The sequence below is a fragment of the Oncorhynchus kisutch genome, linkage group LG5 (genome assembly GCF_002021735.2).
Source record: "Oncorhynchus kisutch isolate 150728-3 linkage group LG5, Okis_V2, whole genome shotgun sequence".
Taxonomy (NCBI): Eukaryota; Metazoa; Chordata; class Actinopteri; order Salmoniformes; family Salmonidae; genus Oncorhynchus; species Oncorhynchus kisutch.
This window is the reverse complement of record NC_034178.2, coordinates 7,229,726-7,257,655: the sequence shown is the minus strand read 5'-3', so window position 1 is coordinate 7,257,655 and position 27,930 is coordinate 7,229,726. Positions and strand designations below refer to the sequence as shown.

The window sequence follows — 27,930 nt, the reverse complement described above, 5'->3', positions numbered from 1 at the left end:
AAAAAATAACAGAGAATTGATGAAGAGAGAAAATGAGGAGAGGAAGAGACATAGATTAAATTAATTAATTTTGCCCAAAGTACTGTAGGTTAAGATCACGAGGGTTACATTTTCTCCCTGTGCAGATCTAGCGAATGTTTTGGAGTCTGAATATTAGTCTCTTTGAAACCCTGGTAGATTAGTGGTGGCATACCGTCAGCCATACCATACTGATGCAACAATTATAGCAAACAATTGAAATCAAGACACAAATTACATATTGCCTTCCTAAGGCATGGCAGGAGGGCACCCTCAATTTATATATAGCCTTCACCCTGAACAAAGAGAGAGAGATGGCAGAGAGAGAGAGAGAGACTGGGAAAGAGAGAGAAGGAGAAGATGTGTGAAAGAGTAGAGAGAGGGAGGGAGACGGAAAGGACGGAAGCAAGCCAGATGAGAAAATGAGTGAGACAGAGGGAGAGGTAGAATGTGTGTGAGAGAGGTATAGAGAGGGTGCGGAAGGAAGGAATAGAGAACATGTGCGAGAGGGGGGATATAATATGTGTGAGAGAGAGAGCGGTGTAGAGAGAGAAAGAAAGAGTTAGAGAGAGCGCCACCCCTCCTTCGGGAACATTGTGCATCTCGGGGCGGGAGGGGCGTGGAGCGGGCAGGGCAGCATGCTTCCATTGTTCCCACTACGTATTAACTGGGTCCCACGGCAATCAGACCTGCTGCACTGTCGAGTACTGATGGCATGTTACTCCTCTGTCTGCCAGCCAACCAGACGCCCCAAACTCTCTAGACATTGCACCATGTTTTATCAATGAAAACAGGACAGGGATTCCAACCTACGGAGCTAAGCTAGACCTTCTCACCATACAGTACACAGAACACTGTATTGCATTTAAAAAAAAATGTATTTAACCTTTATTTAACTAGGTAAGTCAGTTAAGAACAAATTCTTATTTACAATGACGGTCTACCCCGGCCAAACCCTCCCCTACCCCGGCCAAACCCTCCCCTACCCCGGCCAAACCCTCCCCTACCCCGGTCAAACCCTCCCCTACCCCGGTCAAACCCTCCCCTACCCCGGCCAAACCCGAACCCGGACGACGCTGGGCCAATTGTGCGCCGCCCTATGGGACTCCCAATCACAGCCAGTTGTGATACAGCCTGGAAATCTAACCAGGGTCTGTAGTGACGCCTCTAGCACTGAGGTGCAGTGCCTTAGACCGCTGCGCCACTCGGGAGACAAATCAGCATATAGATTATATATTTAGAAATATAATAATATCTCTACTACTGTATTATGGATGACTTGCATGGATTGCAGGGCTCTAATGTCAAAGTGTGCATTATAATCCAATGCTTATCCTGCCAATAGCAAAGAATAAGGACAGTAGTACTAGTCAGCCCCAGAGATGGGACATTTCCTCTTAGTCTCCAGTGGATAATTACAACAGAGTACCCCATTTAGCTGTGTCTCCCCTGTATGTTTTCTGGGTAGCATGGTCACACTGCATCTAATGTTATATTAGTATTCATGATATTATTATTATCTGATAGCTCCAGACCACATGCTGTCTTGTAAACAGTGCACAGTACTGGGTTTTGCTGGTTAGCTGACGTGGTAATACCCATTTATTTTCCCCAAACAGAGACCGAAGCTTGTGAACACTGTTTTTTTTTTAAGGATGGGCAAAAAAAAATGTTTTCATGTCAAAGAGGAGAATGTTCAGTATTTCGGGGGAGGGAGGGAAGAGGGGGGAATTGATTCGCTATCGTCTTTTGATCGATGGGGCTATCAACCAATCAAATCCTGGGCCATTTTTCAGTGGACATGAAAATCCGTCAGCCCACGTTCTCTTGCTTGTTTTCCGATTTCAGGATTGGAAATGCACTGGAATACTGCATGCCCCCTTCGACTGTCTGAGCCGATATCAAACATACCCACAGTGCATTGTAACACCAACCTCTCCCTGTAGCGTGTATTGTTGCTACCAGGTGCTGTGTGATTGGATATCCCCTGATCAAACTGATCCCAAAGCCTGTAGGTACGTTTGATCGACGCTGCATGTAATGATGATTATAATGATGAAACGGGTCCAACTCTTGAGTTTATATTTAAGCCAAAGTCATGTCTCCAGTCCAGACCAAAGTATCTGGTGGGACTACTGTACTGTTACAGTCCATGACAATGGAGAATGAACCATTGCAAGAATCTCAAGATCTCTAGTAGCTCAGAAGGTTTTCTCCTCTATGGAGGGAGCTGGTGAGAAGGGCTGGGGCTGTGTTACTGTAGACATTGTCTGGTTAAACGTGCTGGTTCTCTCACTCCCCCCCCCCCCGTATAGAAGCTACCTGTAGAGTCCCGGCAACTTACCTCGTCGGAGGGCAGCTCGGTGGATATCGGGCCCCCGGGGGATAGAGCTGAGTCAGTGGAGCTGGAGGACGAGGAGTCAGAGGACCCAGAGAACTGCTTCACTGATGGTGAGGGAGGGAGGGAGGATCTGGGGGAGAGGATGAGGAAGAGGGGGGGGGGGCTGGCGAGAGGAAGGTTTGAGAGACTGACAGAGACAGAAGCTTTATCTTTGACATACTTTGTCCTTTCAAACATTAGAAGTAGTCTAAAGGGAATTCCGAGCTCTGATAGGGGGGCAACTGTTTGAAAAATGGGAGGACAGTTTTGTTTCAGTCAAGGACAAGGCATTATTTTATCGACTCTCTGTCTCTGTCTCTGTCTCTGTCTCTGTCTCTGTCTCTCTCTCTCTCTCTCTCTCTCTCTCTCTGTCTCTCCCTCTCTCTGATTCTCTCTGTGTCTCTCTCTCTGTGTCTCTCTCTCTGTCTCTCTCTGTCTCTCTCTGTCTCTCTCTCTCTCTGCCTCTCTCTCTCTCTCTGTCTCTCTGTCTCTCTCTCTCTCTGTCTCTCCCAGGCTGTGTGCTCAGGTTCCAGTGTTGCCAGGTCAATGTTGAGCAGGGAAAGTGGAAGATGTGGTGGACCTTGAGGAAGACGTGTTTCATCATCGTGGAACACAACTGGTTCGAGACCTTAATCATTTTCATGATCCTGCTCAGCAGTGGAGCTCTGGTGAGTGGCTGCTACTCACCTGGCCTGTGTAATGTTGTACCGCTCCTTTAAGAAAAGTCAAGTAAACGTGTGCTCTAGTTGTCTTTACATCACAATGGGAGTGTCAAATAATTACAGTCTGCTTACTTTGATGTAGAGTGAAGATGAGCTTTATGGCTTCTTGGTTAGCCTGACCCTTCTGCCTTGAACTGAAAACTGAAACGTTGATTGATCAGAGTGTACTCCTCAGTAGGGTTGAGTCTGGACAGGGAAAACTCTGATCCATATGCATAACTAGGGACCAGAGTATTTCCTGGTCAGGTCTTGTGTTCAGAAAAAACTCAGAGCCCTACATTTGACCCAAAAAACACCAACCTACTGTGTGACTCAAAACACTTGACAAACATGACCTTAGCCCAGACCTCAGGCACTGTCAACTATCTGATGCTTGATTCCTTGTTTGTGTCTCCGTGTAGGCGTTTGAAGACATTTACATAGAGCAGAGGAAGACCATTAAGGTAGTGCTGGAGTACGCAGACAAAGTCTTCACTTATATCTTCATCCTGGAGATGCTGCTGAAGTGGGTGGCCTACGGATTCAAGAAGTACTTCACCAACGCCTGGTGTTGGCTGGACTTCCTCATTGTTGATGTATGCATTTGCTGGAGTTGTATGCGATCTCCGTACACACATGGTGACCTTGAACGGGCTTTGTCAGTAGATTCATTCAAATCTTAGCTTTGGCAAGCAATTGAAAGTGATTTGATTAATTTTGTGATCATTCATTCACCAATTGGAATGAATGGAAATCACATTACATTTTTCTTACCCATGTGCCGCACATACCTCTCCTTGTGCAAATGTCTCTCCTGATATTGTTATTTCTCTCTCTCTCTCTCTCTCTCTCTCTCTCTCTCAGGTGTCTCTGGTGAGCTTGGTAGCCAATGCGTTAGGCTACTCAGAGCTGAGTGCCATCAAGTCTCTACGAACACTGCGGGCCTTAAGACCCCTGAGGGCCTTGTCACGGTTCGAGGGCATGAGGGTAAGGGTTACTGGAGAACATGTTTCGTACTGAACTGCAATCAGAAAGAGCCTCTCAAGCAGCTTTTAGGATATTTGTTACGACAGAAGGTCCACAGCAATTGAGTCTCTTGAAAATAACTACATGTAATTACTAAATGTAACTTATTTTAGGAGAGTAGTGCCTTGTTACATTTGACATCATGTAGAATTCTTAGCCGCAGTCCTTTTTAAGTGGCTTAGGCCTGTAGAAGGAGGAAAATAGGAACCAGCAATGTATTTTAAATGGACGCATGCCTGTGTATAGAGCTGGATTTCGAGATACGTCTCTCGTTGTGTGTATCTGCATGACTTTCTCCACATTGTGTCGATAGATTCTATATCGATGTTCTCTGACATTGCTCTGCCTCGATGTTGCTTTTGATGTGTAAATATTTTTCTTTGTGTGTCTTTTCATTTGCAGTAAAACACTGTTGTGACTTCATCCTGACTCTTCTAAGGTTTTCTTTCTGTTTTGAGTGGTTAAATGTGCTCCGTCGCCACTCCTTTGAAAGAGCGTCTCTTCCCTTTTCCTTTCCTCAAATAGTTAACTGTCAAACTCTTGTTAACCCTCTGTGGTAGTGCTAGTAACATGCTTTGTACTGAAAATAACACAGTGAAAATACTGTACACATATTCTCATGTGTTTCTAACACAATATCTCCATATTACCAGCTCTATTAACCCTCCCTATACATGTATGATTATATTATTATTGCATATGTTATCATCTATGGTAACCAGGCTTCTTGGATAAGCCTAGAAATCCATGTTTTCTTGAGCACCAAGAGTGTGCATTTCAGCTTCAACTTTATCTCACTCAACAACTTGGGTCACATTACTTTCTAGTCCTATCCAGAGAAACCTCAGCGAACCGATTTGACCGAGCCCTCTAACCGTGTCATCTGTGATTTGACAGGTGGTGGTGAACGCCCTCCTGGGTGCCATTCCGTCCATCATGAACGTGCTGCTGGTGTGCCTCATCTTCTGGCTCATCTTCAGCATCATGGGCGTCAATCTGTTCGCAGGGAAGTACTATCACTGCGTCAACACCACCAACGACGAGACCTTTCCCATCGAGGTGGTCAACAACAAGAGCGACTGTCTGGCCCTGGCCAATGACAGCGCCCGATGGAAGAATGTCAAGATCAACTTTGATAATGTCGGGGCCGGGTACTTGGCCTTGTTGCAAGTGGTGAGTGGGACAGTTGTCTATTGCCGTTTTACATTGCTCAGGAAGATTATGCTTTAAATCTGGTTTAAAAGTGTAGTTATTATGAAATGTGTATATAATAACTTCCAACTTCACCTGTAGCTATGCACCTTTGACAGAGTGTTGAGACTGTTCATTTCATATTTTCTTCCTGCTACCAAAATAGCTCTCCTTAACTAAAAGTAGTGAAGCGGAGGCTGACTGCAGGGCTGCAGCTAGGGAACAGGGAAGTCAGATGTAAGTAACCACTCGAGAGTGACCCCTCAGAGAGTACCTCATTCTGTTCTCTGTTCTCTGCTCCTAGGCAACGTTCAAAGGTTGGATGGACATCATGTACGCAGCTGTGGACTCTCGTAATGTAAGTGTTTCTTTGGGGCTCTGGTCATGGTGAATGGCTGACAGTTTAAAGTCAGGTTGACTCTTGCATTTAAGGTTTTGAGCTGACATTTGATGGGGTTTTCGTGGCTTTTGTATAAAAATAAAAGTGTTTTTTTCCCCTTAGGAATGACCTGTCAATAAGGGTTTGACTTGAATATGGTGTAATATGTGCTATGATTAGACATTTTACTGTATATCTTTCTTGTTTGTGTTTCAGGTGGAACTTCAGCCCCAATATGAACAGAACCTCTACATGTATCTGTACTTTGTCATCTTCATCATCTTTGGCTCCTTCTTCACTCTCAACCTCTTCATTGGTGTCATCATTGACAACTTCAACCAACAGAAGAAAAAGATACGTATTCAGTATCAAAGAGGGGGAGGGGTGGGGCGGGGGCAATGCAAATAGTCTGGGTTGCCATTTGATTAGTTGTGCAGTAGTGACCAGGTGTTCGTTTACACTGAGATATTGTTAGCACATCATTCAGCTAACCTGCTGTTAGCTGAGAGATGATTCATAATACAGCAGGCATATGAGTCAGACACACACACACATTCACCTTCCAGTTGTTAAGAGAGCTAACACTGTGAATGCAGTCTCCATAATACAGAGACAGAGGAGACAAGAGAAAAAGAAAGAAAGAAAGAAAGATCAAGGAGAAAGAGGAGAGAGCGTAAAATAGCATGAGAGATATCGAGAGAAGAGAGGGATGAGAAAGAGAGATCTGAAAAGGGTGCCTTGCCCTGAGCTAACAATGACTGAAAGAAACTGGAGCGAGAGACAGACAGACAGACACACACAGAAAGGGAGAGACAGACCAACAGACAGACAGAGAAACAGACACAGACACAGACACAGACACAGACACAGACACAGACACAGACACAGACACAGACACAGACACAGACAGACAGACAGACAGACAGACAGACAGACAGACAGACAGACAGACAGACAGACAGACAGACAGACAGACAGACAGACAGACAGACAGACAGACAGACAGACAGACAGACAGACAGACAGACAGACAGACAGACAGACAGACAGACAGACAGACAGACAGACAGACAGACAGACAGACAGACAGACAGACAGACAGACAGACAGACATGCTCTGGGTGTACATGTGTTGGGTTTTTACCAGGTTTTGTATTGTTCCCTTTACTTTGGAGGTCAGGACATCTTCATGACAGAGGAACAGAAGAAGTACTACAACGCCATGAAGAAGCTCGGCTCCAAGAAGCCCCAGAAGCCTATTCCCAGGCCAACGGTTTGACACTGATATTGAAACCTATTGATATTACAATAACCATTCACACAAACAGTAGCTCAAATATTCAAGACTGATTAAGAACCAATATTTATTTAAGACTGATTTCTCATAGCAAAAGAACAAATATTGTAAATCAATATTTATTTTGAATTCTCACTATAATGATCATTAAAAACATATATATTTCTATCGCTCTCTACCTCTGTTTCTCTCTCTCCCTTCATCTGTCTTTCCGTTCTAGAATGCATTCCAAGGCTGTGTGTTTGACTTCGTAACGAAGCAGGCTTTTGACATTGTCATCATGATCCTCATCTGCCTCAACATGGTCACTATGATGGTGGAAGAGGATGACCAGACACCAGAGAGGGAAAAAATCCTCCACTGGATTAACTTTGTCTTTATAGTGCTCTTCACTGGGGAGTGTACGCTCAAAATGATATCCCTCCGCCATTACTACTTCACCATTGGCTGGAACGTGTTTGACTTTGTCGTTGTCATCCTTTCAATCGTAGGTAAGAACCCCGACTCTTCGTAGTCTTTTGAATCAAAATGTAGCATTCAGAATGTTTGGAGTTGTAACTGAGAAATTGTATGTGTTTAATTGGTGTGGTTTTTGTCTCTGTCCTTACAGGTATGTTTTTATCAGAATTGATTGAGAAGTACTTTGTTTCCCCAACGCTATTCCGAGTCATCCGACTTGCCAGAATCGGCCGCATCCTCCGTCTCATCAAGGGCGCCAAGGGCATCCGGACGCTTTTGTTCGCCTTGATGATGTCACTTCCTGCCCTGTTTAACATTGGCCTCCTGCTCTTCCTGGTCATGTTCATCTACGCCATCTTCGGCATGTCCAACTTCGCCTACGTCAAGCACGAGGCGGGAATCGACGACATGTTCAACTTCGAGACGTTCGGCAACAGCATGCTCTGCCTGTTCCAGATCACCACGTCGGCGGGCTGGGACGGCCTCCTGGCGCCCATCCTCAACAAGAAGGAGCCCGACTGCGACAGCCAGATGGAGCACCCAGGCACCTTGTACCGGGGAAACTGCGGCAACCCGCCAGTGGCCATGTTCTTCTTCGTCAGCTACATCATCATCTGTTTCCTCATCGTGGTCAACATGTACATCGCCGTCATCCTGGAGAACTTCAGCGTGGCCACAGAGGAGTCGGCCGAGCCGCTGAGCGAGGACGACTTTGAGATGTTCTACGAGGTGTGGGAGCGCTTCGACCCGGACGCCACGCAGTTTGTGGAGTACGACAAGCTGTCGGACTTTGCAGACGCTTTGGACCCACCGCTGCGAATGGCCAAGCCCAACCACATCCAGCTGATCAAAATGGATCTGCCCATGGTCAGCGGGGAGCGCATCCACTGCCTTGACATCCTGTTTGCCTTCACCAAGCGTGTCCTGGGAGAGGGCGAAGGCTTGGACCTCCTCCGGGGCCAGATGGAGGAGCGCTTCATGGCCTCCAACCCCTCCAAAGTCTCCTACGAACCCATCACCAGTACCTTGCGGCGCAAGCAGGAAGACATGTCTGCCGTGGTGATCCAGAGGTCCTTTAGGCGCTACCTGGCCCGACTCGCCCTGAAGAAAGCAGCAGAGCTCTACAAGGAGCAGCCTAAAGGCAGCGTGATGTGCGAGCTGGAGGACAAGGAGGTGCTGGTGATAGGGAAGTTTGCTGACAACTCCACCTCCACAGAGAAAATGGACATGACGTCCTCCACCGCCTCGCTGCCTTCGTACAACAGTGCCACAAAGTCGGAAAAGGACAAATATGAGAAAGAACAGAGGGAGAAAGAGGACAGAGAGAAAGATCTAAGAGAGCAAAATAAACAAGTGAACAAGAGGAGAAATGATGAGTACTGAGACGTTTGCTTTGAAGGGAAACTTGTTTACAGTTTTGGATTATCGATGTATGCTAAATGCTAAATGCTAATGTGTTGGTGTAGGGTGTGTGGTGGTGTTGGGTGCTAGGCCAAACTGATATGTAGCTAGCTAAGGCTGAGGCCAGAGAGCAGGTTTGGAGCCATTTAAGGGGACTGTTCCAGGGGGTTACATAGTAACAAGGCAGCGGAAGATTATTGTTATGTATCACTGCCAGGAGTAAGTGAAAGACGGCAACTCAAAAAGCCGTTGCGAAACCGCTTGTGATTTTCTGTTGAGTGTTACTATCTGACACACCTGTGTATACTGTGAAGTTTTCTGTAGCTAGTGCTGCTGCTATCATCATACATCCAGTGTCTTGAATAACGGTCGCCGTGTTACTTAAGGTTCTTGCATTTTTGTATAACTTCTTTTTTTTATGGTAAGGAATGTTTTATCGTGTAATTGTGAGAATGTGTCCACTGCTTTTCACGGTTTTAAGAACACCATGTACAGCAAAACTCAGCGACTTAACAAATCCATGTTCCAATACTAACACCACATGCGTTTTGTTACTCCCAGAACTCTTTGTGCTCAGGCCGCAGTTTTCGTGTATCCCTCTGGGAATAAGCATAGATACTGTATATGTAACTAATCGGGTCTCCTGCACACCACAAGACTGTGCTAGCCCGCTGAGGTAAGGTCTGAGACTTAGCTCGGGGAGCTAACCCAGGTCTTCAGATCTCAGGCAAGGTTCTTTATCACGTGAACGTTACATTATGCACACGCTTAATTCCACAACCTATCATCGGTGACACTTGGCAAAGATATATCTTGTACCTCTATATGATTTGCTGTTGTTCTCCCCACGCTGTTTCTATGAACACGCCCATGGACACAGAGATCCTGAATGTATGTCAACAGATCCATTGGGAGGGATTCAATGAGATCTTCTTCATCTTCGTAGACCTTCATTGTCACAAAGCAATGTGTCCGACAGATGTATTTTAATCTCTCTCTCTCTCTCTCTCTCTCTCTCTCTCTCTCTCTCTGTGTCTCTCTCTCTCTGTGTCTCTCTGTCTCTCTCTCTGTCTCTCTCTCTCTCTGTGTCTCTGTCTCTCTCTCTCTCTCTCTCTCTCTCCACTCCTTGTTTCTGTCGAAACGCTCTTGTAAAGAAAGGTGACTAACAAAAATATAATAAAGGGAACACATTGATGGTCTTTTTCAACGGTGTCTAAATCCATTATAATATGTGCATATGACACCTGGCATTGAGTTTAGCACTCGTCTGTGCTGCACACTGTACTCATAGTTCATTAATGACTTTAATTCAAAGCCTGATTCTTTCAACATAGTGATTTGGTTCAATTTATAAATAGTATGGTGTACTATATAGACCCACAGTATGCATAACACTTCCATTTGATGTAAGAGCACTTGTTTAGCTTTTAATGGCCACCCCCAAAGGGTATTATGTGAGCGTGTGTGTGACTGTGGGTCTACAGTTTACTTGTATTACAAGTATCATAAATAGTGCTTCTACTGTAACTACTGTTGCTTTTTGAAGTAAGGTTTAATTTGCCATTTTTCTACAACTTGTTTTACATTCTGCACACATTGACACATGAAACACGTGTATGGTCCACATTTCTGTAGATATGAGCCATAAAGCAATTGGCAGCCATTTTTCCTTCAGGTAGTGTGTTAGTGAAGGGCATGCAGGTCAGGACTAGTATCAGCTCATCTGCTAACATGAATGGAAACATTCTAAAGAGTAAAGAACATATTTGTTTTTACACACCTGTTACTTTCTGATAGAGCATAGCTTAAAAGAGAAAGGTATGACGATTGCTGGATGTTGCTGTATATCTGGTTTGAAGGGGTCATCCATGTGGTTGAACTTCATGTTACACTGAAATGTATACATTTGCAAATGTGTGACAAGTGACATTTTTGTTAGAACCAAAGATGTGACCACAAAACACAAAATCAAGATTTCTAAAATAAAACCGATTTTGGAAAGCAATTCTTTGTACACAGAATATTTTCAGTCAGATGAAACTATTGCATTATGCAATCTATTGTTAGCATGTTGAATGGTCAATAGGCAGCTGGGAGACATACTGTATATGAGCTGTATACAGAGGGAGAGAGAATGAGATTACCGCCGCCCTTACTGCCTCAAAACACTTTGCTGAACCTGCCGCCAGATTCTCCCCTGCTGTTGCTTGGCAACCTTACATCACAGCTCCCCCGCTCTTGATTGATCAGTAGTGTTTCCCAACTGCCTACCCACAATACCTTGTTGCGAGCAGGCATACCCTTCCCAACCCCTTTCCTTCCCTCCTTCCCTGCATCAGAAATAAACACCATGATCAGAAGCCATGTAATACACTTATTATACTGTACAGTACTACAGTATATGCATAGTATCGATGAACTGCCTTCATATCCCTGCGCTTTAATCCATACAAGTCTTTTGTGAGGTGGGAAGACAGGACCAACTTACACCCTAACCTGCCTGCCACCAAAGAGAGGACTCCCTGCAAAACAAGGTCAGTGGCTCCACCTAGAGGCTGGGAGACACACAAACAGTCTGGGTAGCACTTCTGGCTGATTTCAACGAGCTTTTTCAATAAACATGTTTTATGAGTGCTTGTTGACTGGCTCAAATCATGCAGTAGGCTGAACTTATGTGCTCAATTAACTACTCAAATTATGTCATTATAGTAGGTTATTATGTCTGTTGAACTCTTGAGAATCATTTCCATGATTACCTAGCAATAGTTGCTCAGCAACAGCACAAATGGGCAATAAACAATAACCCCCCATAGGCAAACACAGTAAGCAAGGGAATTTTGGTTTTGTCATCAAGTTCCATTGAGTCAAACCGTACAACCTATTATAATGTTTTTGTATTTGTATTATGTAATTGTAAAAATATTTTAATTCATGTACTAATGATTATTTCAATGTTGTCACTGAACTCCTCATTAAGCCATAATTTAGACATGATTAAATCTGTTGTCAACTATCCAGGTATAGAGGTATAGCATGGGACTGACATCTAAAGACTTTGATTTGACACTCAGTTTAAAACCATGACCTTGTTCCTAATGTATTTTCTGAATATTTCTCAATTCACTACAATCGCTACTTTTGAAGGTATGAACATGATCAGAATAGTATTCGCTATAACTGACGTTATACTAAATAACAATACATACAGTGCCTTCAGAAAGTATTCAGACCCCTTGACTTTTCCCACATACCTTATTCAGCCTTATTCAAAAATGGATTAATACATTTTAAAAACTCAGCAATCTACACACACAATACCATAATGACAAAGCAAAAACAGACATGTTTGAAAATGCATTAAACATAAACTGAAATACCTTATTTACATAAGTATTCAGACCCTTTGCTATGAGACTCATGTTTCCATTGATCATCCTTGAGATGTTTCTACAACTTGAATGGAGTCCACCTCTGGTAAATTCAATTGACTGGACATGATTTGGAAAGGCACACACCTGTCTATATAAGGTCCCACAGTTGACAGTGCATGTCAGAGCAAAAACCAAGCCATGAGGTCGAAGGAATTGTCAGTAGAGCTCCGAGACAGGATTATGTTGAGGCACAGATCTGAGGAAGGGTACCAAACAATTTTTGCAGCATTGAAGGTCCCCAAGAACACAGTGGCCTTCATCATTCTTAAATGGAAGAAGTTTGGAACCACCAAGACTCTTCCTAGAGCAGGCCGCCCGGCCAAATTGAGCAATCGTGGAGAAGGGCCTTGGTCAGGGAAGTGACCAAGAACCCAATGGTCACTGACAGAGGTCCAGAGTTCCTCTGTGGAGATGGAAGAACCTTCCAGAAGGACAACCATCTCTGCAACACTCCACCAATCACGCCTTTATGGTAGAGTGGCCAGACAGAAGCCACTCCAAAGTAAAAGGCATATGACAGCCAACTTGGAAGTTTGCCAAAATGCACCTAAAGCCTCTCAGACCATGAGGAACAAGATTCTCTGGTCTGATGAAACCAAGATTCAACTCTTTGGCCTGAATGCCAAGCATCACATCTGGAGGAAACCTGGCAGAATCCCTACGGTGAAGCATGGTGGTGACAGCATCATGCTGTGGGGGTGTTTTTCAGCGGCAGGGACTGCGTGACCAGTCAGGATCGAGGGAATGATGAACAGAGCAAAGCACAGAGAGATCCTTGATGAAAACCTGCTCCAGAGCGCTCAGGACCTCAGACTGGGGGGCAAAGGTTCTCCTTCCAACAGGACAACAACCCTAAGCACACAGCCAAGACAACGCAGGAGTGGCTTCGGGACAAGTCTCCGAATGTCCCAGACAGAGCCTAAACGTTCTTTGTCATTATGGGGTATTGTGTGTAGATTGATGAGGAAAACTGTTTTTTTAAATACATTTTAGAATAAGGCTGTAACCTAACAAAATGTGGAAAAACTCAAGGCGTCTGAATACTCTCCGCAGGTACTGTACATCCTGGAATAATCCGTTGCTGAGATCAGTTGCATTACCTAATGTACTTTTTTTCTTTACCTTTATTTAACTAGGCAAGTCAGTTAAGAACAAATTCTTATTTTCAATGACGGCATAGGAACAGTGGGTTAACAGCCTGTTCAGGGGCAGAAGGATAGATTTGTACCTTGTCAGCTCGGGGGTTTGAACTTGCAACCTTCCGGTCTTGAGCGCAAGACAGCAGTCTTAGCTATGTGTTACCCTGGGGAACAGACACATTCCGGAGAATCCATCTCACTCTGACTCTGTGGGCGGGACAGACAACATGGCACTGGTTTTCTCTGGGGATTTCAGAGGCTACATTTGGAACTGAAAAATGGGTGTTGACACAGACTTTAAAAAAATAACCTATAAACTGAAACAGCAATATTTATGTGTATTTAGATTTAGTCTTCCTTTAATAATTACAACAATAGATTACATTTCTGATATGTATGATTCATCTTGACAAAATGTCAAGGTCATAATAATCCGTAACCAAAATGATTGACAAGGGACACAATTATTCCATTGGTTATTTATTCTCAAAGTCTGATGTTTGTGGAAAAAGGAACAAATGTTGGTGTAAAAAAGAAGAGACAAACAGAGAAAATCTATTTTAGGCCCCCAGTTCTAGGCAGTCTTGATAAACAAAGAGACATTCTGGAACAAAACTAAACAGAACAGGACGTCTGTGTCCCAAATACCCTATAAGGGTACTACTTCCTTGTTCAAAAGAAGTGCACTATATAGGGAATAAGGTGCCATTTGGGAAAAAATAAAAAATACATGAGCTCTGTGAACTCCAAGGCCTTCATGACACAACAGACTGCTGCGAGAATTAATCACAATAAAATACCCAGTTTCACATTTACCACAATATAGACTACAAAATCATATCTACAGCAGAATAGCAGAGACTGGTACAGACTGGTAGCTTACTTCACTATAGATCACCTGAACATGAACGCTTTGGCACCCTTACGCTACACACCACCTCATTGGCTGACGTGATATGATGTCACAGGATGGGAGAGAGAAGAGAGAGGTCATGAGAGCAAGAGAAAGAGAGCGTGAGAGAGCAAGAAAGACAGAGAGAGCGAGAGAGAGAGCGAGGAGAACCATAAAGGGGCTAGATGAAGAGACTGGATACATAGAGAAAAGAGAGAGGAGACAAAGAACATGCTGTGATGGAGTAGGTCCATTCCTTCCTCAATCCCTCCCCTGCACACAGTAATAACAGTACTGGCACTGTACTGACCTGTATATGAGAACGTTATATAACTCCATTCACCTGTTTCTTTTCTTTTCTTCTTCTGTCCTATTTCATGTGTTTTATTTCTTATCTGTAATACTACCGCTATTGCGTGTTTTTTGGGAAAGAGCCCCCAATTAAGGTTCTCCCTGTACTGTTTTACACCTGCTGTCTCCTGTGCATGTGACAATAAAGCTTGATAACAAATCATAATAGCAGCACTGAAAATATAGCTTGTCTCGTGAAATTCAGCAAGACGTTTAAAATCGATTTCAAACGACGTACATCTTCCAAGTTTCATGGTCCTTTTGAAATTGGACCTAAATGTAATGGTACGACTAGAGATGATTATCAGTCTGTGGCTCTAACTACAGTATCTTGGAGTATTGTCCAATCTAATGTAAAGTATAAATGTTACTTAATTTGTTTCATTTTGACATTCTCACTGTATATATATATATATTTAAAAAACTTTCATTTTTAAACAGGGTGTTTCCTTTTAACAAAATACATGCAAAGTATTCAACATCAATAAGACAACACAAATAAACACGAGACCAACACATAATAATTGTAGTACCTCAAAATCGTGTTGATTTGTCATCAATACTAACCACAGCATGCTCGCATTATCAAAACATACATAACATTACGTAAACGTTGTATAGCCATAAATAAACTGCAGCTATATACATTTTCCAGTTGACCCCATATAAAAGTTCAATCTACTAAGGCTGTGACTATACCAGTATTGCAATATTTTTTCCATGGCAATTTTTTTTTATATACACGAAGCAGACAAAACTCTTTGGTCTTTTAAAAACCTGCTATATGTAAATAGCGCGTGCGATAGCATGGGAAATAAATACATGTGAGTCTGGGTGACAACATAATGTTTATTTCTAACATTAGGGCTGTTTTCCCCAAAGAAGTGAAAACCCGCTTCGTGTTTTGTTTCATTGCCACGCTACCAACAAGTATGGCGTTACTGATATCGTCCAAGCCCTAGCGTCTATCTTAGCTCATTCATTTAACTCAAATAAGATGATCTTTTCATTTTCCCATTCGACATGGTTATATTGTTGAAATAAGGAATCATTTTGTTTAATTCTAACTATTTCACAGTCATCGTCCAATAGCTGTTAGACACTCAGATCCAGGACATGGAAACTGTGTGCGCAATAATGTGCAAAGATCCTTCTGAGGCAAAACCCCACAACTTGCCTTTGCAACCTAATCATTCACTTTAAAAAGGTACATTCATCGGGAGTTAAAAACAACAAACACCGTCCTTCAGGTTCTATTCAATCAAACGGGCGACCCGGTTTCTAGGATAGGTCAAAAACAGCATTATTCCTGTACAGAAAATGAATTGATTTTGACATCATGTAGTTTCACTGGTAAAGGGATACTTCAGGATGTTGGCAATGAAGCCCATTATCTACCTCCCCAGTCGGATGAACTCATGGATACCATTTGTATGTCCCTGCATCCTTCATCCAGTACAAAGGAAGTTAGAGGTAGTTTTGCAAGCCAATTGCTAACTAGTGTTAGTGCAATGACTGGAAGTCTATGATCACAGCTAGCATCTGGTACCATAGACTTCCAGTCATTGCGCTAACGCTAGTTAGCAACTTCTTTCAAACTACATGCAGAGACATAAAAATGGTATCTACAAGTTCAACTGGATCTGGGGAAGTCGATAAAGGGCTTCATTGCCAACATCCTGTAGTATCCCTTTAATTAAGTTGGTCAGCACATTAATCCAAATGTACATACTTGCTGCAAAGGAATGCTAACTTCACTTATCACACTAACCAGTTTCATTGAACTCTCCACAAGTCTACCTGACACTATGCTAGTGACGAGTGTTAGTCTCTAGAATGGGTGGATCCCTTTTATTCTCAGGCAGGAGAGAGGACGCCTCAGCCAGCCCGTTGAGAAAACGCTGGCTTTGCTGCTCCTCAGTCCCCACAGATACCTCAGACCGTGTGCTATTCTTCAGTGACAGTGTAATATCATTACTGCTCATGTCTGTCTGAAAGGCTGATTTACATTTATTGTCATAAGTCTTGTCCTGGAGGCAGAACTGAGCGATTTCCCTTTAGATAGGCCAGCTGCGGAGTCAAAATTGGCTATATTGTAAAAATATATGAAAACAAAAATGTGCTTTGATCTTAAGGTTAGGGTTAGGCATTAGGGTCAGCAGTGTGGTTACGTTTAGGGTTAAGGTTAGGTTTAACATCTGATTTTATGACTTTGTGGCTGTGCCAGCTAGTGACCACTCCGCAGAGCTGCCTCTAGAACAAGATTCATGATGAAAAACGCTAACCTGTGTCTGATAGGGCTGCTCATGGTGTAGTGTACTAGTCTCCCCACTGTGGGGAGTGTTGCTCTGCTGCGGGGCTGAGGAACAGGCGTTGGCTGCTGGTGCTTTGTCAGTGTGGGGAATATGCATATACAGTCGCTCTATCTGGCTGAGGTGGTCTGTGTGCGGCTCGGAGGTGGTTTTAGGCTGCTCCTGTGACACGACCGTGGGGCCATCTGTGGCCCCCTGCCTATTGGGGAGTGAGAGGGGGAGTGAGGAAGCTTCACTAGGGGCTTTGGGTGTGGGGTTCAAGTTGACTGAGTTGTCCATCTGGTAGTACCCTGATGAAGGGTTGTGGTAGTATGAGTTGGGGTTAGCATGGTTGGTGTTGGTGTGTGTGACATCAGTGTAACCCAACACAGAGGAGAGAGGAACCACCTCTGTGTGAGAGACTGGGGGTCCACTCACCCCCTCCTCCATAGACTCACAGTCATCTTCCTCCTCCTCCTCCTCTTCTTCCTCCTCAGAGTCACTAGTGTGCAGGCTGTCGGTGCTGCAGTCAGAGAGGCCGCTACATAAACTACTACCATCGTCTTCATCCTCGTACTCCTCCTCATCGTCTTCCTCATCTTCGTCTACTTCCTCTTCTAGATGCTGCTCTGCGTCGCTGGCGCTTGGCAGGTGCATGATGGGAGCCTGCAGGACTGGGATGTTGTCAGACATCAGGGGGTACTGCAGAGCACGCTGGACAGGGACGTTGACTGGTAGTTCTCCATGGTAACCATTGCCATTGGTGACCTGTGGTTGTTGTTGTTGCTCGCGGCTCTTTTCCAGCTCCAGCTTCATGATGGTGTGCAGGAAGTGGGTGCGAACACGGATGGGGTTGAACTCGATGCGGCCTGTGCTGTTACTGCAGCCCTCCTTGCTGCAACCGCACGGGAATGACATTCGATCTACCTGTACAGACAGACAACCAACGCCTCAGTTAGCCTCTAAAACTGGACTGTTCCGATTTCCAATGAATAACTAACACATAGACAGAGGCATAAACATAGCAGACGGTCAAAAACAGACAGACAAGGAAAAAGCCAGGCAAACAGCCAGGCAAACATCCAGCCAGCCAATAGCGGGCCAGCAGGCCAGCTATCATTTAACAGGCAAACATACTGACAGAGGTAATTCAGGAGACCCTCACCACAGCTCCATTTACCTGGCACTTGATGCCGGCCAGGCTGCAAGCGCAGGTCGCGGGGTTGCACAGCCCCCTGCAGTCACAGCCGCACTCCTCCCGGGACACCCGGATGGCCCGCAGCTCGTGCTTCTCCTCCACGTCGATGCGTCGCACCCCGGACTCCCGGAGGAGAGCGCGGCGCCGCCTGGTGGTCATCGGCTGCAGGAAGAAGTACTCGTCCACCTCCGTGTTGTCCAGGTCGATGTCGTCCTCTGAGATATCGTCCAGGGTCAGCGACTCGGCCTCGTCCGACTCAACAGTGCCATTATTGGTCAGCTGGAGGAAAATCACACGAGTAGATGGTGATGCTCTCTAGCGATGCACATTGAGTATACCGAACACCTTCCTAATACTGACCGCTTGTGTTAGCGCATCCCCCTGTGTTGGATTAGAATCACTGCGATAACGCAGCTTAAAGTGCTAGTGAATACACTGAATAAATACATTATAAACAATGTAAAGGTCATTTTGTGTAATTTGTGTATTCATGTAATTTGTCATTAACCTTGAATTCATAACCTAGTCCTAATGCCACCCTGCTTTCCTGGTTATCCCCGGCTTACAAATGGGAAAATATTCCTTCCTCATCTCTCTGCTATGTTAGCTGATTTCTAGCACAAAAATAGTTGGCATGCACCACATCGGTGTACAATGTAATGCACATGGAGAAGTGCCACTGTGAATGCTTTACGCAATCTATTATTAATAAAGTGCCTTTGCCACTGCACTGCTGGATACTCTAATACAAAGGCGTTAAAGGCACAGTCCAAACCTTTAGTTAGACGGAGTTGACTACCTTAAGTTTGATGGGGGTTGACTAGGCAGAGTTGATTACTTTGAGTTACATTCACTACCTTTAGTTATATGGAATTGACCAAAGTTGACTAGCTTTAGTTTGATGGAGAACTAAAGTTGACTACATTTAGGTTGATGGCGTTGACTAAAGTTGACTACCATAAGTTTGATGCAGTTGACTACCTATAGTTAGACTAGTGGTTCCTAAACTTGGGGTCGTGACCCCATGTGGGGTCACCTGATATGAAAATGGGGTCGCGGGAGAATTTCCAAAATCCTGAAGAAAAACAACGTACACTAGTGTTCAAATGTTTGGGGTCACTTAGAAATGTCCTGGTTTTTGAAAGAAAAGCACATTTTTTGTCCATTAAAATAACAGAATACAGTGTAGACATTGTTAATGTTGTAAATAACTATCGTAGCTGGAAACGGCAGATTGTTTTTGGAATATCTACATAGGTGTACAGAGGCCCACTATCAGAAAACATCACTCCTGTGTTCCAAAGGCACGTTGTGTTAGCTAATCCAAGTTTATAATTTTAAAAGGCTAATTGATCATTAGAAAACACTTTTGCAATTATGTTAGCACAGCTGAAAACTGTTGTCCTAATTAAAGAAGCAATAAAACTGGCCTTCTTTAGACTAGTTGAGTATCTGAAGCGTCAGCATTTGTGGGTTCGATTACAGGCTCAAAATGGCCAGAAACAAAGACCTTCCTTCTGAAACTCGTCAGCCTATTCTTGTTCTGAGAAATGAAGGCTATTCCATGCGAGAAATTGCCAAGAAACTGAAGATCTCGTACAATGCTGTGTACTACTCTCTTAACAGAACAGCGCAAACTTGCTCTAACCAAAATAGAAAGAGGTGTGGGAGGCCCCGGTGCACAACTGAGCATGAGGACAAGTGTCTCACAAGTAAGTGTCACATAAGTGTCTCACAAGTCCTCAACTGGCAGCATCATTAAATAGTACCCGCAAAACACCAGTCTCAATGTCAACAATGAAGAGGCGACTACGGGATGCTGGATACCTTATGTCAGACTAATTTGCAAAAGCCCCAAATTAAAAGTATGTGATGGTCACAAGAATTTTCAGATATCAAAATGGGGTTCTGGGCTAAAAAAGTTTAGGAAAGTTGACTACCTTGAGTTTGATGGAGTTGACCAGGTTAGATGGACTTGACTACCTTGAGTTTGATGGAGTTGAGTTTCTCCTCTTTGAGGTGGTCTCGCAGCATGTCTCGGTGGCTTCTCTCCTGCTCCACGGCGAACTCCCCCAGAGTGTAGCGCTGCACCCAGCTGTGGCGCGTGGACATGCCCAGGGTGCTGCCGCCCTGCGTGGGCACGCTGGTGAAGCCCTGGCGCCGGCTGAAGTAGTACACCGTCACACTCTCAAAGTGCACATTGCGCACCAGCATGCGCTTTTCACGCCTCAAGATAGAAGCGGCTGTTAGAGGGAGGGAGAGAAGGAGGTATTGGGAGAGAAGGAGAGAGAAGGAGAGAGAAAGAGGGAGAAGGAGAGAGAAAGAGGGAAAGAGGGAGAAGGAGAGAGGAGGGAGAAGGAGAGAGAGGGGGCATTTAGAGGGAGGGAGAGAAGGAGGGAGAAGGAGAGAGAAGGAGGGAGAAGGAGAGAGAAGGGGCATTTAGAGACAAAGTATCACTATAGAAATGTTTTACTTAACCTTTATTTAACTAGCCAAGTCAGTTAAGAACAAATTACTATTAACAATGACAGCCTACCCCCAGCCAAACCTGGACGACGGTGGGCCAATTGTGCACCGCCCTATGGGACGCCCAATCACAGCCAGATGTGATACAGCCTGGGTTTGAACCAGGGACTGCAGTGACACCTCTTGCACTCTTGCCTTAGACCGCTGCGCCAATCGAGAGTATTGCTGCTATTGATATCCCTATGGACCCTTTGAGTGAGTTCTAGCATCCCTAACATCCTCCCTGTCATCTAAAAACCCACAGGGAGCAGGAGCTAGGGGAGATCACCCCCTATGACTCCTAAAGAGAGATGAAATCACACTACTCCCAAGAGTTACTTCCTGTTTCTAATCCCGCTGAGGCTCTCTATGCTGGTGGTGCTTGAAGGAATCCCAGCTGATTTGAAAAGCAGTAGGTGAGGAAGAGGTTCTCGTAACAGGGAGTTTTTACACTGAAAAGATGGAAGGCTACTCACTAGCAAAATGTAAGGTGCTATTTTATTCACTTGGGGTCAAATAGTTGACAGTGTTGTCCAAAGTTGGAAAAGCTGGCTTTGATAGTTAAGCAGTCAAGTACATGCATGCTGGGTAAGCAACTCACGGGCGACGGGGGTGGAGGGTCCGGGGTTGACGCTGTCGCTGCTGTTCCCGCTATCGCTGCCGGCAGAGACCTCGTCATCGGACCCCCGGAGAGAGAGGCAGGGGGAAGGGCTGTCCACCTCCACCTCCTCAAACTTCCTCTTCAGGATCCCACTCATCCTGCCGTGGGTCTACCACCCAACGTCTGCCCCTGAGAGAGAGAAAGAATGTGGTAAGAAATGTTACATGGTTCGCTGAGCAAACCCATGCTACTGTACATGGTTGCTCAGTTCATGCCATGGTGGGCATTGATCTCTCCCAACAGGTATAGGCGATGAGGTAAGGTAAGTTGCTAGCTAGCATTAAACTTATCTTATAAAAAACAATCAATCAATCATAATCACTAGTTAACTACACATGGTTCAGGATATTACTAGTTTATCTAGGGTGTCCTGCGTTGCATATAATCGATGCGGTGCGTATCGTTGCTCCAATGTGTACCTAACCATAAACATCAATGCCTTTCTTAAAATCAATACACAGAAGTATATATTTTTAAACCTGCATATTTAGCTAAAAAAATCCAGGTTAGCAGGCAATATTAACCAGGTGAAATTGTTTCACTTCTCTTGCGTTCATTGCACGCAGAGTCAGTGTATATGCAACAGTTTGGGCCGCCTAATTTGCCAGAATTTTACGTAATTATGACGTAACATTGAAGGTTGTACAATGTAACAAGAATATTTAGACTAATGGATGCCACCCCTTAGATAAAATACGGAACGGGTCCGTATTTCACTGAAAGAATAAACGTCTTGTTTTTGAGATGATAGTTTACGGATTCGACCATATTAATGACCTAAGCCTCGTATTTCTGTGTGTTATTATATTATAACAAAGTCTATGATTTGATAGAGTAGTCTGACTGAGCGGTGGTAGGCAGCAGCAGGCTGCACTTTCGTGCATTTTGCCAGCAGCTCTTCGTTGTGCGTCAAGCATTGCGCTGTTTATGACCTCAAGCCTATCAACTCCCAAGATTAGGCTCGTGTAACCGATGTGAAATGGCTGGCTAGTTAGCGGGGTGCGCGCTAATAGCGTTTCAAACATCACTAGCTCTGAGACTTGGAGTGGTTGTTCCCCTTGCTCTGAATGGGTAATGTTGCTTCGAGGGTGGCTGTTGTCGTTGTGTTCCTGGTTCGAGCCCAGGGAGGAGCGAGGAGAGGGACGGAAGCTATACTGTTACACTGGCAATACTAAAGTGCATATAAGAACATCCAATAGTCAAAGGTTAATGAAATACAAATGGTATAGAGAGAAATAGTCCTATATTTCCTATAATAACTACAACCTAAAACTTCGTACCTGGGAATATTGAAGACTCATGTTAAAAGGAACTACCAGCTTTCATATGTTCTCATGTTCTGAGCAAGGAACTTAAACGTTAGCTTTCTTACATGGCAGATATTGCACTTACTTTCTTCTCCAACACTTTGTTTTTGCATTATTTAAACCAAATTGAACATGTTTCATTATTTATTTGAGGCTAAATTGATTTTATTGATGTATTATATTAAGTTAAAATAAGTGTTCATTCAGTATTGTTGTAATTGTTATTATTACAAATAAATAAAATAAAAAATAGTCAGATTAATCGGTATCGGCCTTTTATGGTCCTCCAATAATCGGTATAGGTATCGGCGTTGAAAAAGCATAATCGGTCGACCTCTAACCACTATCTACTGGATTTAATGGCTGTGTCACGTCTACTCCCACTCCTCCCCTTCTGCGTTTGACGTAGCGGGTATACTAACCACCGGTCCTGGGATCCATCAATACACACACCTGGCATCAATCATTACGCGCACCTGCACATCATCATTATGCACACCTGGACTCCATTACCTCACTTATTACCTCCCCTATATCTGGCACTCCCTTAGGTTCTTTCCCCAGTCGGTATTATTCCTGTGTTTATGCATAGACTCTACTGTTGTCTCGGTTCATGGTTGTTGTTTTATTAAAAGTTTCACCTGGTTCTCAACTCTCGGCGTCTCTGTTACAGAATACTGACTACAACAATGGAAGCAACAGGAAAACAGAGTATCTCCCAGACGGTCGACGAGCAGGGATACCTTCTACGTCAACACCATGACCAGTTAGTACAACGGCTATGGAAGAGGTTCTTCACAGTGTGCAACGTCTTGAACATACCCGGAAGCGTTGCCGTCAACTAGCGTAGGATACTCTACAACCAATTGACCCAGCGAGCCGGCACAACCAGCACATTTAGCAACACGCTCAGGTCAGGGAAGCCTGTTTGTCCCTCCCGTATAAATATGACGGCACCCCATCTAAATGTCGTGGCTTCCTACTTCAGTGCTCCCTCTACTTTATGCACCAAATGGGAGCCCCTACCACCGAGAGGTCCAATGTTGCCACGGTTATTTCTCTGCTGACTGGGCGAGTGTTGGAATGGGCCACGGCCGTCTGGGAGAGGAGCGTAGGAGCTAGATTCATGAGGGGTTCATGGCTCTGTACAAAGGAATCTTTGATCATCCCTGGAGGGCAGAGGGGGGTGAGCGCCTACTCCAATTACAGCAGGGGGACCAGACGGCTGCCGAATTTTCGCTCACCTCCCGGACAGTAGCAGCATCCAGCGGATGGATCGAGTGGGTGTTTTGTACGCTATTCAGAAGAGGTCTGCACCAGTAGGTCCAGATGGAACTGGCCTGTCGACGACAACCTCTGCTTGGACGCACTCATTGTGATGGCCGTCCCTCTGGATATCCTACTTCGGCAGCGTCGGCACTCATCACTTCTCTCAGTGAACACTCTGGATCAGAGCCTGAACACATGGAGGTAGGGGTCACATGCCTCCCCGTGACGCAGACTGAGCCTGATGGCGTTCTGTCTGTACTGTGGTCAAGGACTTCCTAATCTGGGATCCGCAAGAGCAGAGTCACGTGATCTTCCACCTCCTGGGGCAGGAGTGAGTATTCCACCTTCATCACTTTCTGCTAAACTCTTTTTGGTGTCCATCATACTAGTTGACTGTCCCTCATGTACTGTGTCTACAGCGTTAGTGGATTCCGGTGCCACAGGGAACTTAATTGACCAGACCCTTGCCTCCTCTCTTAACATCTCATACCCCCTCTCCTTTCCCGGTTCAAGCCCTCAATAGTCGGCCACTAGCATCCGGAACCATTACACACATCACCCAACCACTCACCCTCACCGTGGAGTCCATTCATCAGGAGAACATCTCCTTCTACATTACCAGTTCACAATATCTCCCTTGGCTTCAATGCCATAACCCCACCATCTCATGGTCGAGAATGAGAATCAGACTGGTCACCCGAACGCTGGTTCTACGTCGGTTGAGAGTCCTGTGGTTGCCCTTCAGCCCAACAACCCAGGTATACCAGGATCTGGAGGCGGTATTCTCCAAGACCTGTGCCACCTGTCTTCCTCCTCATCGCCCCTGGGACTGTGCCATCAACCTGCTGGCAGGGTCTGTGCCTCCTCACAGGAGCATCTACTCTCTGTCGGTGGCTGAGACCCAGGCCACGGAGGATTACATCCAAGAGGCGCTACAACAAGGATTAATCCGCACGTCCTCTTCTCCTGCGTCAGCTGGCTTCATCTTTGTGCCCAAGAAAGATGGAGGGTTACGCACATGTATTGATTAGAGGACTCAATGAAATCAGCACAAAGTACTATTAAACTCTCCCAATGTTTTTAGGCAGCTGTCGAAAAGCTCCGTGGGGCACGTTTTATTTGTATTTTTTTACCAAATTGGACCTGCGGAGTGCAAACAAGCTCATCCACATCCGGGAGGGGGATGAATGGAAGACTGTTTAGCACGATGTCTGGTCACCACGAGTACTTGGTGATACCATTTGGCTGAGCCAATGCTCCATCAGTGTTTCAGGCATTCGTCAACTTCTTGATGCACCCATCCCGTTAGCAGGATCATTTTCGTCAACACCCGCTGAATTGCAGAGCGCCAAATTCAAATAAAATTACTAAAAATATAAAATTTTCATGAAATCACAAGTGCAATATAGCAAAACACAGCTTAGCTTGTTGTTAATCCACCTGACGTGTCAGATTTCAAAAAAGCTTTTCGGCGAAAGCTATCCAAGCGTTTATGTTAGGACATCTCTCTCAGTAGACAAAACACTACAAACAGATAGCAGCAAAGTAGATTGGTCACGAAAGTCAGAAAAGCAATCAAATGAATCGCTTACCTTTGATGATCTTCGGATGTTTGCGCTCACGAGACTCCCAGTTACACAATAAATGTTACATAAAGATTATTTCTAAATCCCAAAACCTCCATTTACAGGTGGTGGGGATACCCACAGAACCTTGTCGCCCTTCAAGTAGCCTCCCGTAACCGGCGACAGTGCGCACAGGAGCCGGGAGACATTCTACCCGACCAACGACCCAAACCATCAGCTGAGGTACAGGCACCCGGGAGAGGAAGTCACTATCGGAAACACGAAGCCCCCTAAAGAATGCTACTCGATTGTCAAGAGAACCTGTGCCACGGATTAGTAGGGGAACAGTGCCAGCCATCCCCTAGTCTCGCACACAAATAGATTCAAGTGAGGGCACGAGGGCACAAGTGAGCATGCACCGAGCTGAGACATACAAAGCAACCAACGTGAGTATCTTGGGGCATGGTCGCGAATCCGATCCCGGCTTGTTAGCCTTCGTCGTTTCGGTAGCGTAAGCCAGCATACTTATTGCTATAGCCAGGCCAAGCAATTCGAAGAATAACTAATTGTTTGTGATTGGGAAACGTATGAGAATCGTACACACTTCAGCACACAACATCCAGGGGGTGAGCGGTCTCTACCACTACGGGACAGTTGAGATGGCACAACGTAAGAAAGTCTCGTGTTCCAATTGTGTTTTCGCCAGGGTGCAACTCCCCATAGTGTGTTGTACCGAAGTTGACTGACTGAAAGGGAACACGCATCAAGGAATGCACACACATGTAATCACCTGCACTCTGTGTGCACACACACATGTAATCACCTGCACTGTGCATGCACACACACATGTAATCACCTGCACTGTGCGTGCACACACACGCGAAATCACCTGCACTTTGTGTGCACACACACATGTAATCACCTGCACTGTGCGTGCACACACACGCGAAATCACCTGCACTTTGCGTGCACACACACATGTAATCACCTGCACTGTGCGTGCACACACACGCGAAATCACCTGCACTCTGCGTGCACACACACATGTAATCACCTGCACTTTGCGTGCACACACACATGTAATCACCTGCACTGTGCGTGCACACACACGCGAAATCACCTGCACTCTGCGTGCACACACACAGGACTCATAGAGGGATGCTTTAGACATAATACACGGATGTGGAAGTGGCAGCTCTGTCCCCCCCTTCCCATCCCCACTCCACATACAGTACAGGACATCTCGCTGTCATACTGTGTTCAACCGGGCTGCATCTTGCCTAGCCATCTTGTTTCAAGAGGACCACAATGGAAATAAGTCCCAGACGTTGTTGTGTGTTATCCTCCATGATGTTACTCATGTGCCTGTATGGCTTCTCAAGTTTTATGTGTTCTTGTTTTTTGTTTTTAAATGGTCAAGTGAATAAACTAAACTAAAATTCAAACACAACCCCCGACGGTGACAGTATGGGGACATGGTGGGAACTGGGTAAGGGTTTCCGTGGCTATATCCAAGCATCATGTACCGACTTCCTACACTTCATTTCAGTCATGTATTCTCATTCCCATCTTCAGAATCCAGCACTACGTGCACCATGCTACCTATTCCTTGAAAACCCGGCGGTGGTTGCCATGACAACAGTGTCATCGTATACATGTGTCTTATTAAGAGACATGTTTAATTCGGACAGTCGTCGCCTGTTTTAGACATTATGGATACTATGTGCAAAACAATACCACTTAAAACGGTGGTTTACTGTCCACACAAATCCCAATCTCATAATAAATGCCTCCTTGAACTGGTACCGGATGACATCATGCACCACAACAGAACAGAACACAGGAGCAGACTACCCTGCAATGGCAGTGAGAGGATAGGTGGAGGGAGACTCCCCTTCATGCAGCAGGATATACACTGGGAACACAATGTTGCATAAGCTCCCTCCACACCAGATGCTACACATATTGTCCTGTGCTGAATGGATCCCATTCGCGAGTTCCCCCCCATAAAATGTAAAAGTACCAAAGGTGAGCAAATATTACCACCACACTTCAATAATCTATGTGACCACTGACTGACCTGTGTCGTATCGCCTTGCAAACTCCAGGAATCCTCTAGCGCTTCCCCACATTATTCACTACATAAACGTCCACATCGATAGGGCTCCCAGAAGAACAGACCTTGCTGCTACCCTCTTACTCTGTTGTTTAGCACCCAGGAGTCTGTCTAGGGTTCACAATCTTTCTCTCAATTCAATTCAATTCAAGGGGTTTTATAGGCATGGGAAACATGTGTTAACATTGCAAAAGAAAGTGAAGTAGATAATATACAAAAGTGAAATAAACTATAAAAATGAACAGTAAACATTACACGCACAGCAGTTCCAAAAGAATGAAGACATTTCAAATGTCAAATTGTGTTTATATACTGTACATTGTTGTAATGATGTGCAAATGGTTAAAGTACAA

At 44.9% G+C, this 27,930-nt stretch overlaps 2 protein-coding genes across 3 annotated transcripts in view; one reads left to right on the top strand and one right to left on the bottom strand.

Annotated features, from left to right (window-relative positions):
- LOC109880513 (sodium channel protein type 2 subunit alpha-like) overlaps nucleotides 1-10,051 on the top strand; it is a 36,574-nt gene extending 26,523 nt beyond the window's left edge. The window contains 10 exon segments of the mRNA XM_031824328.1: nucleotides 2,334-2,469; nucleotides 2,912-3,066; nucleotides 3,522-3,695; nucleotides 3,964-4,086; nucleotides 5,023-5,298; nucleotides 5,621-5,674; nucleotides 5,912-6,049; nucleotides 6,864-6,968; nucleotides 7,213-7,483; nucleotides 7,603-10,051. Of these exon segments, the coding sequence (XP_031680188.1) occupies nucleotides 2,334-2,469; nucleotides 2,912-3,066; nucleotides 3,522-3,695; nucleotides 3,964-4,086; nucleotides 5,023-5,298; nucleotides 5,621-5,674; nucleotides 5,912-6,049; nucleotides 6,864-6,968; nucleotides 7,213-7,483; nucleotides 7,603-8,834 (2,664 nt within the window). The 3' untranslated portion in view covers nucleotides 8,835-10,051.
- A 3,841-nt stretch (nucleotides 10,052-13,892) lies between these two features.
- Nucleotides 13,893-27,930, bottom strand: part of LOC109880514 (cysteine/serine-rich nuclear protein 3-like) — a 21,654-nt gene continuing 7,616 nt past the window's right edge. The window contains exons 3-6 of one of the 2 annotated variants that reach the window (XM_031824331.1): nucleotides 21,261-21,449; nucleotides 20,138-20,397; nucleotides 18,137-18,433; nucleotides 13,893-17,883 (exon numbers count right to left, since the gene is read on the bottom strand). In XM_031824331.1, coding sequence (XP_031680191.1) covers nucleotides 16,870-17,883; nucleotides 18,137-18,433; nucleotides 20,138-20,397; nucleotides 21,261-21,417 — 1,728 coding nt within the window. In that variant the 5' untranslated portion in view covers nucleotides 21,418-21,449 and the 3' untranslated portion in view covers nucleotides 13,893-16,869. Of the gene's footprint in view, nucleotides 17,884-18,121; nucleotides 18,434-20,137; nucleotides 20,398-21,260; nucleotides 21,450-27,930 lie in introns of both variants that reach the window. The other variant, XM_031824330.1, reaches the window with a different exon arrangement.